Source organism: Rhinolophus ferrumequinum, chromosome 6, assembly GCF_004115265.2.
Source record: "Rhinolophus ferrumequinum isolate MPI-CBG mRhiFer1 chromosome 6, mRhiFer1_v1.p, whole genome shotgun sequence".
Lineage (NCBI taxonomy): Eukaryota > Metazoa > Chordata > Mammalia > Chiroptera > Rhinolophidae > Rhinolophus > Rhinolophus ferrumequinum.
In genome coordinates this window covers 81,434,128-81,449,977 of record NC_046289.1, presented here as the reverse complement: position 1 = coordinate 81,449,977, position 15,850 = coordinate 81,434,128, and the positions used below count along the sequence as shown (strand labels likewise).

At 46.3% G+C, this 15,850-nt stretch overlaps 1 protein-coding gene across 10 annotated transcripts in view; it reads right to left on the bottom strand.

Annotated features, from left to right (window-relative positions):
* Positions 1 to 11,613, bottom strand: part of NPAS3 (neuronal PAS domain protein 3) — an 848,147-nt gene extending 836,534 nt beyond the window's left edge. For 6 of the 10 annotated variants that reach the window (XM_033109513.1, XM_033109503.1, XM_033109504.1 and 3 more), the window contains exon 1: positions 11,127 to 11,613. In XM_033109513.1, the coding sequence (XP_032965404.1) occupies positions 11,127 to 11,284 (158 nt within the window). In that variant the 5' untranslated portion in view covers positions 11,285 to 11,613. Of the gene's footprint in view, positions 1 to 6,822; positions 7,281 to 11,126 lie in introns of those variants that run through there. The other 4 variants (XM_033109510.1, XM_033109511.1, XM_033109509.1 and 1 more) reach the window with 2 other exon arrangements.
* Positions 11,614 to 15,850: the final 4,237 nt, after the last annotated feature.

The following is a 15,850-nucleotide window of genomic DNA, read 5'->3' as shown; positions in this document are numbered from 1 at the left end:
CCTGAAATTCCTACTACATATTTTTTTTTTTAAGAAGCTAGTTGGTTGACAGTATTACACCCAAAACCATAAAGATAAATGCGGCAGCCTGGTCTCAAATCTAGCCTTTGTTCTATGAGCAGTGCTGGAGTCAGATGCTACAAAGTTTCCTAACGCATAGTTTTTGTCAAGGAACTGCTACATACCAGGCCATCTTCTATGACTCCTGGCATTAAAGCAATAATAATGTTACCAAAAACTTTCCCTCTTTAGAGACGCCACAAGTGTGTGTGGGGGGGCGGGTGGGAGGAGGAAACTAAATAATGATAACTTACCATTTATGTATGTATTGTCCATTTTTAACACATTGTATCTTTAATTAAATGAGTTAATATACGCAAAGTCCTTAGAAGAGTGCCTGTCACTTCGTGCTATATGTATGCTTACTGTCATTTTTATAATGCCAGATAAGTTGGTAAGAGGCCAACTTGTATGAGTCCTTATATATTTTAAAAGATAATACCCAAAAACGCAGTTAGGCACTAACGTATGTTATTCAGAAAGCTCTATGAGGCTGTTTCTACTCACTCCATGGAAAACCTATCACAATAAAAAAAACGCTTCAACTGTAATCTTCAGACAAACTGTTGCACACTCTGAAGCATGGATCACATGAGCAGAAGCGGTCCTTGCGTACTTCAGAGTCTAGGACCAAAGAGGCTCATGTACACAGCAAACTGATTCTTCTCTAACCATTCAGTAAAAAACTCTGCCCTACAGCGTATATAACTATGGAGCCTGCCCACAAATCTACTGAAATGTTAAAGGATGGAGTACAAATAAATTAAATATTGATTCTTCCTCTAACTTTATAAATACTGTATTTCTGAAGTTCTCCAAACATCTAGTGAAGGACCAAGAAGCAGAGATCTAGTTCACGATCCATAGCGCACAAGGTCTTTCTGCCATAGGAACGCTCTGGCACCAGCTCATAAATCCCTGACTTCAAAAATCCAAAAATGCAGGCCCGTCCACACTGCTGTTAAGGCACATTTCTACAGAGACAAACTTGAATTCAATGTCTCACTCTACCACCTTCCTTGAAAACAGTAAGCCTCTATTTTCTCATCCATAAATGGGATACCAGCACTCCCCTCAGAGGGCAGTCGGGAAACTAGTAAGAAAATCACTGTGGAAGTATTTAATACAGGGCCTGATATATAGTAGTGTTGTGTCCAATAAATGTTTATTATCATCATGTGTGAGCTCTTTTCATTTTTAAATCCCATCAAACATCTTTCCTAATTTTGCTATAATTTATATGGAGCACTTTTCTTTCCTCCCCTTCTAATCATTCTATAATCACTAATTTAAATATTTTGCTAGTTCAGTGCCTGCCTCCCACCCCAGAACACCAAGCTAACAGATATCAAAAGCGATAGAGAGCCTTATCTATACTTCTATGAATTCTGCACTTCCTCCTCTTTCAGAAACTGTGTTGGCAGGATCTCTGTAACATTTTGCGTGCCCAATATAAGGATAAGTCTCTGACCAGAGCCACGCTCGTACATGGTGTATTACGCACTACCATCCCTGTTGCAAGTCACCATGGTCCAATAGTAGAGGTTCAGTAAATAAAGCTGAGGGAATGAACCAATCAATAATTACAGTCGAGGGCCAGGAGCATTCTGGGCCATCGTAATACAGGATGTTCATCGTGCATCTCATGATTTTGTACCCAAGACCACGAGTGTTCCAATTAATTCACGGAAACATTACGCTTTAGCAATGTGTGCAGAGAACAACTTCAAGTATTGTTTAATCTTGTCACTGCCCTAGTCATTTGAGCTATGGGAGTAGTGACTTCACTCTTACTAAGCCATGTCCTGCTAATGCCCTGTAGTATTACTAACATTACTACGAATTAGTCTAACTATGTAAGGTTCTATCAAACTTAATAGTGCAAACATCCTATTCACACTAATGGGGCCCATGCTGTAAAAATACCATTTGGTTACAGTTGGTTTATTACACTGCCCAAGAAGGGGAAGGGGGGAAGGGCACTCTTTACTGTGAAAATACTAACATCATTAAATGCAAGCAAACATAACTGAATTTTCCCATAAATTCGGGAAGTTCTAACCTAATCAGAGAACAGATTTAAATATTTAAAGTTTCACATATTCCATTATGGGCAACTACAGTAGCATTTAAATTTTTAAATTAGTATTTAATCAACTAATCAACTAAAATATTCAACACACTAACTCTTCCACTAAGTTTCAGCTTTATCCATTGTAAGCAATTAAGGAATGTCTATAAAACACCTGAAGTTAGATTCTAAGTCAATGTCAATGCAGAATTTATAAAAAAAAAATTAATTCAAGGGATGCAATGCTACAATGTAAAAAAAGCGGCGTTGTGACTACCACAGGGGAGGGGCTAGTTGTGCTCTCACGTGTGCTTAATTTTCTTTCAATGTAATGCATTCTGCATAGGAAAAAGGATCATGAGAATTGCAGGAAAAATAAGAAAAATCGGCGAAGGTTTATGTTGGGGTCATTATTACTAGTAAGGCACTAAAGGAAGTTTATAGGGGAAAACATCATTACTAGGAGTGACTTGGAATTCTTCATGACATATGCTCCACAAATATCCCACAAAATATAAAGCTCTGCAGCTTAAAAAATAGCTAAATAAAAGCCACATGGCCTACATCCTCTCCCCAAAAATGTTGCTTTACAAAAGTGCACGCATGCACACACCCACAACCTATCACAGAAAATCTCTCCACAGAGCAGGGGATTCTGGACATCACGTCCTTTTTCAAAGAGATGTAATATGGACATGTCAACGGACTCCAGACTAAGATCTGGGACAGAGCGAAAAAGTCGAGGGGTTCATGGAACCTGACATCCCCATAAAATAGCTCTATTACAGGGACAACTGTCTCGCAAAAGAATTTCAGGGGAAAATCAAATTTCACATCACTAAAAAATCTAGTCTAGATTCTGTTGAAGCTGCAATACGATTGTTACCAATTCATTGCTGAGAGGGATGTTATTTTCACAGAACTTTCAGTGAAAAATAAAAGTTACACTTTTTAAGAATATGGAAAGACATGGGGACCAAAACTACTCATGATACCACTTGGTGCTAAAAATACGTCATGCAACTTTTGTTTGACCAAAGCATCAAATAATGTTGAATTCAAGTATGCTCGTTGTAACAAATCAAACCTAGTGTTACAGATTTGGAGCAGCTATATGTTTCTCAATTCATAACTTAGAAACTGGAAATATGAAAGGATGCTGTAATGTGGGAGGATCCTACATAAAAAAGGTCATTGTAACCCCTGGCTCCGTAGCCATAGGATCTAATATCTTCTCTGGTGCTTCTATGATATGCCCATGCATTACAGTTCTTGTTGACAGTCTGTTGCCTTGGAAATATTTCATTATTTCAGTTTTTTCCATTTGTAGACCCTTGGCCTTGTGATATGAAGGCCATCCTATTTCATATTTCCTATTATCATTTAAGCAATCTAGTGGAGCTATTTATATATAAGCAAGTGTTATACAGCGCATATCATTTATCACTCTGTATTTAAGCTTACACTGTAGAAAGAAATACCTCCAAAAAATTCTTCATCACCACCTTTGCTTTTTAAACCAAAAGCCCTGTGCTACTGGCAGAGGCTTTGCAAACCAACATAGGCATATCACATGCTTGACACTTCTGTCAGTCTAACTTTCTTGGTTATACATCCACACAGTGGAAAAACTCTGTGGTAGTGCTATATAATATACAGACTATTGGAGTTTAAAGAAAAATCACACAAGTTTAAATATACAAGGATTTCAAGTTGTTTTTTTCAGACTCTAAAGAGGATTTTTCTGTGTGTACAAATGACGGAAATTTCAGGAGTACAAAATAGTAATCAAAGACATTATCAAGAAAAACCTTTTTTCCAAAATTTACTCAGTAAACATCATTAGAAGGAAATGAACTTTGTACTGTATTATTATACTCAGGTCAGGTGTTCCATAAATAAACAACAAGACAATTGGAAGATATTTTTTCTATATAAGTTTTTGATTACTTTGGTGTATTTGAAAAGCAGTAAACAACAGATTTATGTCCATAAAAGCCTCTATGAAATCAATAATTAGGAAACAGTTTTTTAAATGCCTTTCCCTTTGGGTTAAATGAATGAGAGGATATCGTTTAAAGCATGTCCAAAGAAAGCCATTTTTTATAAACTTATCTGTGTTCAGTCATTACTGAGAACTACTACTATTAACTAACAAGTTCCAGGCACAAAGTGTACATCAAGGTGAAATGACTCTATTTTAGCAAGTAACCTTGAAAAACAACCGCCTCCTGAAAAACTGTCTGATTTCCCATTTCTCATTACAAAACCAAAACAACTGACAAGCTTAATGTTTACACTTAAAGTGTTGAGTATTTAAAACCCTAAAAACAAAGTGAACCCTCGGGGCATAAAACAACTGTTTGGATAACGGGCCAAGTTTGTGGTTATTACTGTTTAAAACATTCAGTTTATAACTCCTTCCTTCCTTTCCTTTCCTTTCCTTTATATAGCTCCTTCTGCCCACCTCCTTATTACTCCTCCCTTTCCCTACAGGTTAAACCTTCTCAGATCCAACCTTTAAAATGACAGTATCCGAGCTGAACAAGAAGATGCTATTAAAGGGCATTAAATTAAATACAGTATATCCTCCTACAACTTCAATCAGAATTTCAGACCAAGTGTTATTTAGTTCAGCTCTCAAGTGGAGCGGAATAACAAATCGCGCACTTTGATTTACCTTCTTCGAATGCCAAACGGAGACAGGTGATAAAGAATGCGCTCAGGCACAGGCTGTGAAGTTTCCTCTGGAAATTAATTCTATCTTCAAGATTCCTATCTCAGAGAAATTCCCAAAATGGCACACAATTGGCGTCTGCTGGAGAGATTACTGGGGCCATCCTAGTAAATACATTTACTACCCACAGAACTGGGGGGGAAGGGAAGGGAAGGGAAGGGAAGGAAGGAAGGAAGGAAGGAAGGAAGGAAGGAAGGAAGGAAATTATAAACTTTTAATTTCAAAAATACTGTTATGTTGATGAAAATAATTAACAGCCATGCACAATGCTCCATGTAAACAGCAAACTATTTAATACGTGAATTCTTCATAAAACAGTAATACTAAATGTTCGTTTTAGCTACTATGTGAGTTGTCAGTTAATGCTACACACATTTAACATCTCTAAAAACTGGATTATGTATGATTCACTCTCAGGTATCTGATTTATATAGAAATTATCTACAGTTTAGAATTAATCAATTACCTAACTACTTAACAAAATTATTTCCTTAATCCTGACAATTCTGCAGTCCTTATTGTATGAAGGAAACAAGCAATAGAGCAACTGGAGCTTTTTAAATGAACAGTATAAGTACCTCTACTTTCTTTTGATGTAAGCTACAGGTTAAATGCTATGTTGTAACAAAAATTAAACTGCCCATGTATTAATAATTAAATCTTGCACCTACGGACTTCCCCCATCGTCAAGTTTACAGAAGCCTGTGAGTAAAGAAAACATCTCTGCTGAGGGGAGGGGTGGGGTACAGCTTATATCTAACTGCATTTGCTTTCCTCATGAATCAATGAGTAACATTTCATACTTCCCACTGAGAATTTCGTCTTCGGAGACAGAAAGAGATATTCACTTTGCTCAAACCAATATGCTATATGCAATTAATGTCATTGACGCGGCCAATTAATAGCAAATAGGATTCCAAACAAAGTAGGCTGCGTGGACAGCAGGAGGGAAAACCACGTGGGGGGGGTGCTTAGTTACTCTGAAACCTAACAATGCTATTCACGTAGGACAGTTAAGGATATTTTGAATACAAACTGCCTTTCCCTTTGGGTTTAGTTTAACTAACTTCAAACAGACAGCTTGGCTGAGCCCCTAGCCTGGATATGCAATTCTCACCAGGAACTTTTTAAACACAGATCCCCAAACAGTAAGTAACGGGGCATAGGGATGCTCCAACTGTTGGCACATTTTAAATCTCGCTGTTGGTTGCTTGTTTGAATGTGGGGGTTTTCTTTATCCTTTTGCTGTGAGGGGGGCGGGGAAGTGGAGAGGAGGGCAAAGCAGGAGACCCACAAGTTGCCGAGGCTGAGGGCGCAGCCTGGGCGGCGGGGAGGCGACGGCCGCTCCTCGGCCCGGCCTAGCAGCTCGGCGCGGAGACAGCCCCTCCGAGACGCAATCGGGGCCTGGCGCGAGCTCGCGCTCCCCGCCCCCGGCCTCCTCCTCCTCCTCTCCTCCTCCCCCTGCTCGCCTGCCTTCCCTCCCCCTCCCCACCCTTACTCCTTCCTAGAGAGCAGCTGCCAAGGGACCTGCGGCGGCCCTGGGGATCCCCCGGCCCCCCCACCCTCACCGCTGCTCTCGTCACACAGCAGCCCCTTCTTTTTTTTGTTTGTTTCTCTTTTCTTTCTTTTTCTTTTTCTTTCTTTTTTCTTTTTTTTTTTCTTTTCTTTTTTTTTTTTGGTCTTTTTTTTTTTTTTTTCTGTTAGGGAGTCACTCTATTCGCCGAGCCCAGGAGGTGCGACTGCTCGGAGAGCCGGGCGCCGCCGCCGCCGCGGGAGCCCGCTCGTGCCGCTGCCGCAGCCGCCGCCGGGCGGACAATGCGCGCGGGGACGGCGGGCGAGCGCGGAGCCGCAAGCCGGCAGCCGGGGTGCCCGCGGGCTCGCGGCCCAGGAGGCGGCGGCGGCGGCGGCGCGAGCAGCCTCCCGGCGGCAGGTTCAATAAACAGAAAAGTGTTACCGTTCTCGCCTGGAAGGATCCTGCTGAAAGCTGGGCTTGGTGGGCGCCATCTTCCTGCTATTTTTTTTCCTCTCTTACTTTTTGCCTCTCTCCCCCCTCCCCGGGTGGGGGGCGTGGGGAGGGCGGGGGGTGTGCGTGTGCGTGGGGTGGCGGGAGTGAGTGCGGGCGTGCGCGGCGTTCGGCGGCCGTGGCCGTGGCCGTGGCGGCGGCGGCGGCGGCGGCCGTGCAGCTGAGGCTGGGAGGCTACGGGAAAGTCGTGCGGCCGGAGCCTCGCCGGCGGCCGGCCGTCCCCTCGCGCCGCCGGTGCCTCTCGCCGCAGGTCGCCGCCTCCTCCGCCGCCTGCGCCTTCTCCTCCCCCTGCTCGCCCGGCGCCGCCGCCGTCCATGCGCCGCAGAGCCCCCGCGGCCCGGGCCGCTCCGGCTCCCGAGACATGCCCAGCGCGGAGACAGGCGAGCGGCAGAGGAGGAGGGGGAGGCGGCGGCGGCGGCGGCGGCGGGGGGAGGCTGCCGCGCGGCCCCGCGGACAGCCCGGCCCAGGGCCCCGCCGCCTGCGGGTTCTCACCCCGCGCGCCGCCGCCTCCCACAGGCCCCGCACCGCGGCCACCCGGCGCTGGCCCTCTGGCAGGTGGGGCACACACCCTCGCTGCGGGGGGCGGTCGGGGCCTAGGCCAGGAGGGGCGGGGAGGGGACGACACGCAGGGGGTTCCCAGCTTGACCGCTGTGAAAGTATTTCTGGGCATTTTCCAGCTGCTTTGCTCCAAAGCGCTCTCGCAAGCAAACACACACCCCCCTTCTCTCTCTCTCTCTCTCTCTCTCTCTCTCTCTCTCTCTCTCTCTCTCTCTCTCTCTCTCTCTCTCCCTCACTCCCTCTCTCTCCCTCCTCCCCCCACCTCTCTCTCTCTCTCTCTCTCTCTCTCTCTCTCTCTCTCTCTCTCTCTCTCTCTCTCTCTCGTTGGGGGACTGGGAAGCTCGGCTGCTGGCGCAACAACGCCACTCAGTTGCAGTTTTGAACACTTCCCTTCTCTGGAGTATCACTGCCAGGGGGAAAGAAACAGGAACCGGGAGGCCATGGGAGCCAGCTACGGCAGGACACCGGCCCAGACGCGCCTTCGCGGACAGCGGAATTAAACGCAGTGGGGAGTGCGTTGGCCAAGCCAGCGGCCCCAGAGCCCAGTAGGCGGGTACAGCGGCAGCACGGGCACCTTGTGGTCCCGGCGTTCACAGCCGCATTTCCCAAGCTGGAGCATCTGCGTTATTCACGCATATGCATATCTGCAGTCCCTAGGGTTCACTGGTGAATCCCCAGGAGTTTAAACGCATTTACATACAAACGCCACTTCCAACTCGACTCCTGGTACCTGGGACAGGACCTATGGGCCTCCGGGATCCAGCCCAGCTGTCTACCCATTTTGCAGCCCAGCGAGGCCTAGAGAAAGTGCCACTCGGGGCAGGGCCATTGCTGGAATCCTGTTACCTGAGTAGACCCTGATCAGAGCCATCTTTCCACCAAACCGCTCTGTCGGGTATGAGCAGCTTTGGGGGCAGAGACTTGGGTCAGTCATGTGTCAACCAGGAAAGTGAAAGGACTCCCAAAGCACTTCCACTCTGAATAAATAAAAGAGCCAGGCGGAAACCATCAGTCCTATGTGAGGCTTTGCATTTTACTTTAAACTTAAAACCTGAAAAGGGATTCCACTCGGTCCTACTATTCCTGTAAAGTGAGGTTGAGAGTTGGAAACTGAAACCATGTGTTTTTCATAGCAGAGGTGTTTAATCTGCATGATGGTGTTTGAATTCTATTTGGAGTACACTCTACAGGTAGAAGATGAGAGTGATTGAAAAATGAACTTGAGAGTATTGAGTGCAAGATACATGGGATGGTAGGGAGGGGGGTGAAACTTGCCAGTTGGAAGTTTTAGCACCACGACGGGAAGCCTAGGGTGTTTCTGCCCAAAAATGACAAGTGAGAAAAGCTTGTGTTCTCCTGAAATGCCACCCTTTGCTTGCACCGACCCCACCACAGTAAAATGATGTGTCACAATTCCCTTTAGCAATCATATCCAGGTCTTGAGGTGGAAATTAAGTCTGCCCCTCAAAGCTCCTAAAGCATAACATGTTGGCCTACATTCCCAATGAAGTGTCAGAGGACAGGGGACTGGACTCCTGACTCAGACCCTCCCTTAAACACCTGCCAATAATCTTCTTGCCCCACATGACTCACACTTCTGTCCCCAAATTAACTAAAACTAAAGGCAGTAACAGGTGTTCATCATATTTGAGTAACGAAACCAAAAAAGACTACATTTTTCACACATAGCACCTTCTCTTCCATCAATATGACAGAACATAGAAGGGAAAAATACATCCCAAAGGCTAAATTTTGCAGTTGAATGTTATCCTTAGGAGTAGTGGTAGGATTAAGTGACTAGATAAAGTGGCCCTAATTCAAAGATGAACGTGACAGGCATTGGTGCGTCTTTCAGTGTTGGAATAGGGGACTATGGAGGGTTACCCCTGGATACTCCTGACTCGCAGGACAATTGGACCTGGGAAGATCTTTATGGTGAAGGACAGAATCTGAGAGCAAACCTGCAGGCTGAATTCGCGACCTCCCCTAATGCCCAATTTATATCTTACGGGTTAGTTGAAGGTCCCCGGAATGCCCTGAAATCGGCCAAAGGCCATCTGACATTTCTGACCCTTGATCCCTACTTCACAGACCATACCATTGTGACTATTGCCTGTACTTCCAAGTTAAAGTGACCGCCAGAGTCTATTGTCATTTAAATGTTTTATAAGTGACAAAAAACCATACCTGAACCATGAAAAGGAAAAATCTGATTCTTTTCTAAGTCCTTTATGTTTAAAAGATTCCCAGATCTTTTGTATTAAAGGTTCTTGTAATCACTGAAGTAAAACAAGACTAGCATAATTTAAATTAAAAAATCTCTTTGACAAGGAATAGCCTCTTTTTGAGTTATTTTCAAGACTCTCTTTTTTAAACTTCCGACAGTTCTCAGAGCATATAATGAAGTCTTCTACAGAATATTTGCAATATTGGGCATCAACTTGGAAAACTGTGTGTTATGCAAAAATCTGCTCTGGTCACTGGGCCATTGGTGAGAAGGCACAAAATATGGCAGTGATAGATTATCTTAACCTTTTCAGTTTAAACACTGTTGGTTCAAATCAAAGGTTCTCAAATCAATGAAGTTTGAAATACAAGGTAAAAATAGGAACTGTTATTTGAATTATGCATTGTGTATATTTTAAGTTAAATGCCATTGGCAAATCTCTCAGATGTTTAATCGTGTACAATCTGGGAAACACAAATATTTAATTTCACACTTTTATGTGTTCTTTTTTCCTTCCTTCTTCTAAAACTGAGCCCCAAAATTGAGAAGCTTACCTTTCATACTACATTGTTAGTTTTTCTCAGCACATTTTTGTGGATTACATTTTCAATAAAATCTTGGAACATCACAAATTGTCCTCAAGGAAAAACTTTGGGGTTCTAGGGCTGTTGGTGGTGGTAAATTGTTTCCCTTTCTTTCCTAATTGAATCAAAGGATGTTCACTATTTCAACGTCACAACCATAATTGTCTTTTTTAAAAGTCTAGAAATATTTAGGGAAAATGCAAACAAGTAATGCTTTTAAACTTCCTTCTGACCACCTAGCCTAACTTTGTAAAATTTGCTTCCTAACTCGCATCTCTGAATCTTAGGCATTTGCATTATAATGCGTTTAAGATGAATATTTAACTGCGCCGAGGAGACTCGGATTTCATGCTGTATTTCCCTGTAGTAACAGGTGACATGATAACACTATTATGTAGAATTGCAAGTCTACAGCTACACGTGAAAATCGTCCCTATTCTGTTTGGAAACAAGTGATCAATCAGCCTCCGGTGATCAATTGCCGCCCTGACTGCCCGTCAGCGCGGGTCCGCACCCGGCAGAGGCTTAGAGAGAATTCCGCTGAAGGGGACCGGGATCCCAAACTTTGCAAAAGCACCTTGTGCGGTGTCTCAGACTTCGCTGCAACTCCTTGGCTACGCTGGGCTGAGGCTCTGGATTTGGGGCCAGGCAGAGGGCAAAGGATGATTTCACTTTGCCAGTACACTAGAGTGCCTTTCAATCCGAATTGTGAATTATTTTTTTTCTCATCTGTAGAACGAGGGGCAAGCAAAGTGAGCCCTGGCGATGTGCATGTGTGTTGTAACGCATAAAACAGGAGGCAAAGTGAGTCCCACCCCAGCACCCCGGGGCGAGGGCACTACCCCAGCCCAGGCGGGACTACTCACCGCTGCTGGTAGGAGGTGATGCCCTGGACGTTCTGCGGGGTGCCGTTGGCCGCGGCTCCGGCCCTCCCCATTCCCGCGCCGGCCGGCACCCCCGCGGCTGCCCCGCCGGCTGCCGCGGCCGTCACCTGCACGCTGAAATCCGGAAAGATTCGGATCATCGCCGCGGCTTCGTCCCCTAGGCACGGCGGCTCTGAGCGAGGACTGGCGGGGGCTTGGGCTGGGGCTCGGGCGGCGGCGGCAGCAGCAGCAGAGCGAGCAGCGGCGGCGGCAGCAGCGGAGCCAGGCACCAGCCTGCAATCCCATTAGTGAGCCGCGGCCACTGTGCGCGGCAGAGAGGCGCTTTGATGTGCGCGCAGCGGGCTGGGGGGGCCGGGAGCGCGAGGAGGAGGTGGGGGGGCGTGCGAGGGACTTGCAAACAGCAAAACGTGTCAGGGTGGGGCCTTTTTTCCCCTTTTGGGGGGGCGGTGGTGCTCCCCCCTCTTTCCAGGATGTTGCTCTCACTGGCTGCTCCGGCTGCGCCGCGCGAGCCCAGCTGAGGGAAGAAGAGGAGGGGGTGGCGGAGGAAGGATGCACCACCGGGAGGCTTGTCGAGGACTTGGCCGGTGCAAGGGAATGACGGGCAGCGGAGGGTGCCTTTCTTTCCCGCCCCCTCTACACACACACACACACACACACACACACACACACACACACACCGCGCACTTCCGACCCAACGTGCAAGAACGGGCGCTCTCTATCCCCTTTTCTCCAGGGAAATAGCCACCACCATCCAGGCAAGCTCGAGCCTCCCGCGGCTTCCAGCAACCTGGATTCCAGTTCGCGTGTGCAGGAATGGGGGCGCAGAGCCTCCCCTCCCAAGCGGGACCCCTCTCTGCCCGTCTTCTGCACACCAGGCAGCGCTAGGGTTGCCAACTGCAAGTTGGACTGCTGGAGAACTTGATGCTTATCGAGAAGGGATGGTGTGCAAAAGAGAAGGGTGGGGGGAGCCGCTTTTGTGCAATGGAGAGTTTGCTCTCTTTAGAAGAAGGGACTCTCCTCTCTCCTGGTGGGCGGGCGGGCTGGTCTTGGACAAACTTGCAAGGTGGGGACTGCAGGTCCAGCTAGGGGGAGCCGGATGTGCCCCCCATGATCCATCTCTATACGCCCCTTTCGAACGATGAAACGAATAAATTAGCAGCCACAACTGAAGTGAACTCTGCGAATTCCAACCACCAGGGAAACAAAAAGAGAAAGCACGTGCGTTTATTTCCTCGTGTCTCCCAGTTACTTCTCCACATTGTTACATCGGTGTTTCTTTAGGGGGAGAGGACCGATGCTTGTGGTGTGGGCCCGCCGTTTTAATGACAACTTGCACTTCTCGCCTAATAGGTGGGGGCGGTGAGAGTGGATGGTTTCCCCCACCCCCTGCCCAGGACCCCTGTTGTCCCACTTCCTTCCTCTTTCTTCCCGATCTTGAGCCGGGACTGTAGTTGCTAGGCAGAGGGTGCAGCCCCTGCGCGCTGCGGGGTGCAAGTTCCGTTCCTCCTGCGCGCCCCCACCCCCGACCTGCTTTTCTGGTGCTGTTTTAGGTTTCCCCATCTGGTTCTGTCTTCCTTCCCTCTTGCGCGCCGAGGCCCTGGCCCTGCTGCCAAGGGACCAGTGGCCGCCGCGCCCGGCGCGCGAACCCAAGTTGATCTGGCGGAGCGTGGTGGCCGCGGCACCGCCGCCCCGGCCCTCGGCCAATAGCGCCTCGCGGGGCGAGGCACCTGCTTAACCCTTTGAGCCTGGGGCGCAGCCGGCCGGCTGGGAATCACAGGGGCAGGGACGTTTGGCCAGAAGTTGCCAAGGCCAAGAGCGGCAGAGACCGCCCAGCCCAGCATCCCCGCACACGGTCTAGGGGACAGACGCCTGCTCTCGCCGCGGACCTGGGCGTCCCCTTCCATCCTCATGGCTCTCGGGAACAGCCATCCGCACAAAGGCGGGTCCGCGCCCCGGCGGCGTCCCGCGCCAGCCGAGGCCACCTCTGTGCTCCCCTAACCCGAGTCAGTTTCCGGAGGAGCCTACCGCGCCCGGCAGCCGAGGGAAGACAGAGGGAGGGAGCCCCGGCTCTGGCTGGCCGGGCCCACGGCGCAGCTGCGTTTCCATTTTCCTCTCAAAGAAAATGCTTTGGACGGCAGATAATACCAGGAGATATGAAACTGCTTCGTCCCCCACATGTTGCACGTAAAAAGAATCGTAATGAGCATCTGTGGCGTCTGCTACGGATCCCACGAGTTAGTTGAAGACCTCATCGAGGTCCTGACTCCCTCCTTCCTGGAAAGGGGTCATTTTCTAGCTTAACGGCATTTCATCGGGGGATATAGCTTGTTCAGAGGCCAAATGCAAGGTCATGGAACTGAGGGTTGAGGGGTAGGGAGGTGAGAGAATTGGAAGGCCGGGGTATATGGAAAGCCTCCTTTAAGGATCTGGTCGCAGTTGTGGGTCCTGGTCCCACTCTGAGGACTGCGGCCAAAGGATGAGGGTTAATTTAGGTCTCTGTGCTCTCCCCTCCTCACCCGTCATCCTCAGGGCCTGTCTGAAGAGGAGATCTCAACCGCCCCTTGGTTCAGGGCAGGCTTTCCTGTTGAAAGGAATGCAAGTTCATGCCAATTCCAGAGAGGTCAGGAATGTTTTAGAGGTTGGAAAAAGTTCTCCTTCTCTGACTAGACAGGTCAAGGCCGGCACTGTAGGCTGAAGGGAGACTAGTAAATGGCTGATGAGTGAGGGTAAAACTGAACATAGGTGCAGGCAGTGGCTTTCTGTAACATAGCATGTGTCTGAACTACTGGACCATCGTGTGTGGGGGTGGGAGTTTGGGGTTATTGTGCCTGCCACCTAGTCTTTAGGTCAACCTAGATGGAGGCTTGATGGAGGCGTGATGGGGAAACCTAAAACAAGTGGTTCCTGCTCGAAATCTCAAGTGAGAGAGTCAAACATCAGGGTAGTTCAGAGGCCACTCTAGAAACGTAGCTTCCCTGCTATTGTTGACTGCACGCACTGATGACCCAGTCCTAGGAACAGATTCTTGAACAGGTTCAGGAAAGACTCATGTGCAGTGTGTTTGGTATGGTCCTTTTTCATTAAAAGAAAAATAGCAGAATCAATGCAAATGTGTACTTGGGACTCCAGTAGTGTAATGCAACATTCCAAGCTGGATCCCCTTGATTCCAAGGCAGTCCCCACATGCCAAATGATCCCAAAGTGGGGAAAACCTTCTTTGGCCTAAAAGAGCAGAATTTTTAGAAAATTACTGTCCCTTTTAAAGTCTTTCTGCACAATCAACAATGAGTTATAGTATTTATAGATAATGTCACCCATTCTTCTTTAATTGTTTCAGTATCGATTCTGTAACACGAAAAAACCAGTGATTATATCTTTGACTACTTATTTTACAGAATAGAAATATGTAGCACTGCTTCCCTCCCGTTATGGAAGGTGTTTGTCTTGGAAGCTCCAAGGGTAAAATTGTCCCAATTCAAAGAATATGTGAGAGCTGTTGTTAGACATTCAAAACTAGATATGCTGAAGCTACTTCAATTATACTTTATACCATTAAAATAGAGTTTAATAAGCACATTCAACTTAAAAGTTCCAAGCTTTCAACTACTCACATTTAAGATAATTAATATGGTTCTTGCCCTCCAGAAACTTTCTTTTCTAAAATAGAAACACACAGAATACTCAAAGAAGATTTGCACAGTAGGTTACCTTAAAATGCATATGATAAGTCTGTTTCAGTATTTTGTCCTTACATATATAGTTTCAGAACTTTGGTCTGCATGCATGAGAGACAAATTCTTTATTGGATCTGCTTATCTCCATGTTCATTAAGGACCTTAAGCAAAATATAAGTATATTCGCTCATTAGTAATTCAGATTTCATTACTCTGCTCCTTCAGTTAAAATCTTTACATGCTGGCAGCTGTTTTGAAATATTTTGAAAGTTGCTCTGGCACTCATCCAACCACAAGGGCTCCAGTTAGTATTAAAAGGTATACTTTTTCATTTTATATTCTCCCCCTACTAAAATCTACATATTATTGTAAGTAGAGATATAGAGAAAGACTTTATGATGTTTTAACCCGGAATACATGCATATGATAAATACACAGCTATCACAATTACGTATTTACATCTTCATCCTTGCTGTCAGTGTACAAGTGTGCCTTTTGCTCATGTGATAAAAATATCTATTCATTTCCACTTAGAGTTAAATGGTTTGACTTTGACTTTTTACTATTGGCTGTCAGAAGCTGCCAATGACAGGTAGGAGAGAGGAGCTACAAAGCTTGAGTGTATCCAAGTTTTGCTTTGCTTTGGTCAAATATTTAAAAGGAAAATAAAATAATACACAGAGATCAGGATAAGATAAAGTGAAACAAAATAAATAGAATTAAAATACTATATGTATTGAGTAAGGTAAGAAACGCCTTTTACTGAAATGCTGTGTTTTTGAAGTAATCATGCTGCAGTGAGAGATTTTTTTCCTACTAAAAAGAAAAATGTGATGATTTAGAACAATCTGAGAGATGAGTCTCCAGTCTAGGAAGAGCCGTGAGCTAACATGGAGGTCCCTCCGTATCCTGAGAAGGAAATTTTACATTCTGTAAGGGGTTAAATATTGGATTTAAACAATTTTCCATCTTTGCCCTTCAATTCAAGTTGAACTCAAGCTCTTACTGATAAATTTGCCATAATATTAATAT